This window comes from Ceratina calcarata, unplaced genomic scaffold (genome assembly GCF_001652005.2).
Source record: "Ceratina calcarata isolate Rehan_Ccalc_2016 unplaced genomic scaffold, ASM165200v1 scaffold470.2, whole genome shotgun sequence".
Lineage (NCBI taxonomy): Eukaryota > Metazoa > Arthropoda > Insecta > Hymenoptera > Apidae > Ceratina > Ceratina calcarata.
The window spans coordinates 574131-575402 of NW_017171129.1; the positions used below are offsets into that span (position 1 = coordinate 574131).

Here is a 1272-nt window from a genome sequence, read left to right on the forward strand (position 1 = left end):
ATTAGGTACCGGCCTGACGCAGTTGGACCTGTCGCAAAACGCGTTGCTCTCGGTACCGTCCAGCGCCCTGAAAGATCTTCAGCATCTGCTCATCCTGAATTTGAACCGTAACAAGATCAAGGCAATCCATAAGAAAGCTTTCGAGGGGCTGGATACTCTCGAAATCCTGTCTCTTTACGAGAACGAAATTTCGGTTATAGAAGAGGATGCCTTCACGGGGTTGCACAAGTACGTAACGAAGTATGAAACGTTAGTCGGATGCATCAGAGAGAGAGAGTAAAAGATGACCGAGGGTGTAATTCTGTTTGCATGTAGCCGAAAGCTGAAGAGACTAAACCTGGGTGGGAACAAATTGTCCAAAGTGCCGACGCAATCTCTGAAGACTCTGGACATGTTGAAGAAGCTCGAGATGCAGGAGAACAACATATCGGCCATTGAGGAAGGCGACTTCGAAGGTATTTTCACTTGAATCGATCAGTCAAGCGCAAGTTCCGTGACCTGAATCAGTAATTAAGCTTCAGTGTTTCTCAACTTCGATCCGATACATCATAGCTACGTTGATGCGTTGCATGATAGATAAGTCATAGAACATGATTCGCGTTAACACGGATAAAGCCCGGGCAAGTAATTGCGAATCTGTAACAGGTTCCAAATCGAATTAACACGAACTCTCTAACTAGCCTTGCGTAATCGACTTACGTTCGGTTAACCACACGTAACTTTTACTTGCTGCGTGCACGCGCGTGCATCTCCGACCTTTATATGATGATAAGGTCATCCGTCTTGTATTTTTAGCATCGACTCTGTTCGAAATAAAAAATAAAAAAACCACAGTTGGTTCTATTGTAAGAAAGTACGATTCCAGTTTGAGGGGAATTTTTTATGTTACTAGGCTTGAAGAACCTGGACTCGTTGGGGTTGGCACATAACAACATCCACGAAGTCCCGGCTCGTGTCTTCTCCCACTTGACGCAGCTGAACTCTCTGGAGCTGGACGGGAATCACATTAACCACGTGGATCCAGACGCGTTCATCGGCCTCGAGGGTGAGTCCAATAAAAATTAGATGAGAACCCCTTTTTCTACTTTTTTGAAAACGTTTTTGCGTTGCTCAAAAACGGTAATATCCACGTTTCGAATGTCCGAACCTGAAATTGAACCGTCGACATATCGAATTTCTCACCTATCGAAATCTTTGCGAACGAATAATTTCGCAAACGATTCCAGTCGACGTTAATTACGGAACGAGCGCGAATTATTGGACATATTATTA

The 1272-nt window shown here is 44.3% G+C and overlaps 1 protein-coding gene across 10 annotated transcripts in view; it reads left to right on the forward strand.

Annotated features, from left to right (window-relative positions):
* Positions 1-1272, forward strand: part of LOC108627417 (leucine-rich repeat-containing protein let-4) — a 171579-nt gene that overhangs the window by 158740 nt on the left and 11567 nt on the right. For all 10 annotated transcript variants that reach the window (XM_026815583.1, XM_018028649.2, XM_026815582.1 and 7 more), the window contains 3 exons: positions 6-228; positions 316-455; positions 893-1045. In XM_026815583.1, coding sequence (XP_026671384.1) covers positions 6-228; positions 316-455; positions 893-1045 — 516 coding nt within the window. The remainder of the gene's footprint in view (positions 1-5; positions 229-315; positions 456-892; positions 1046-1272) is intronic.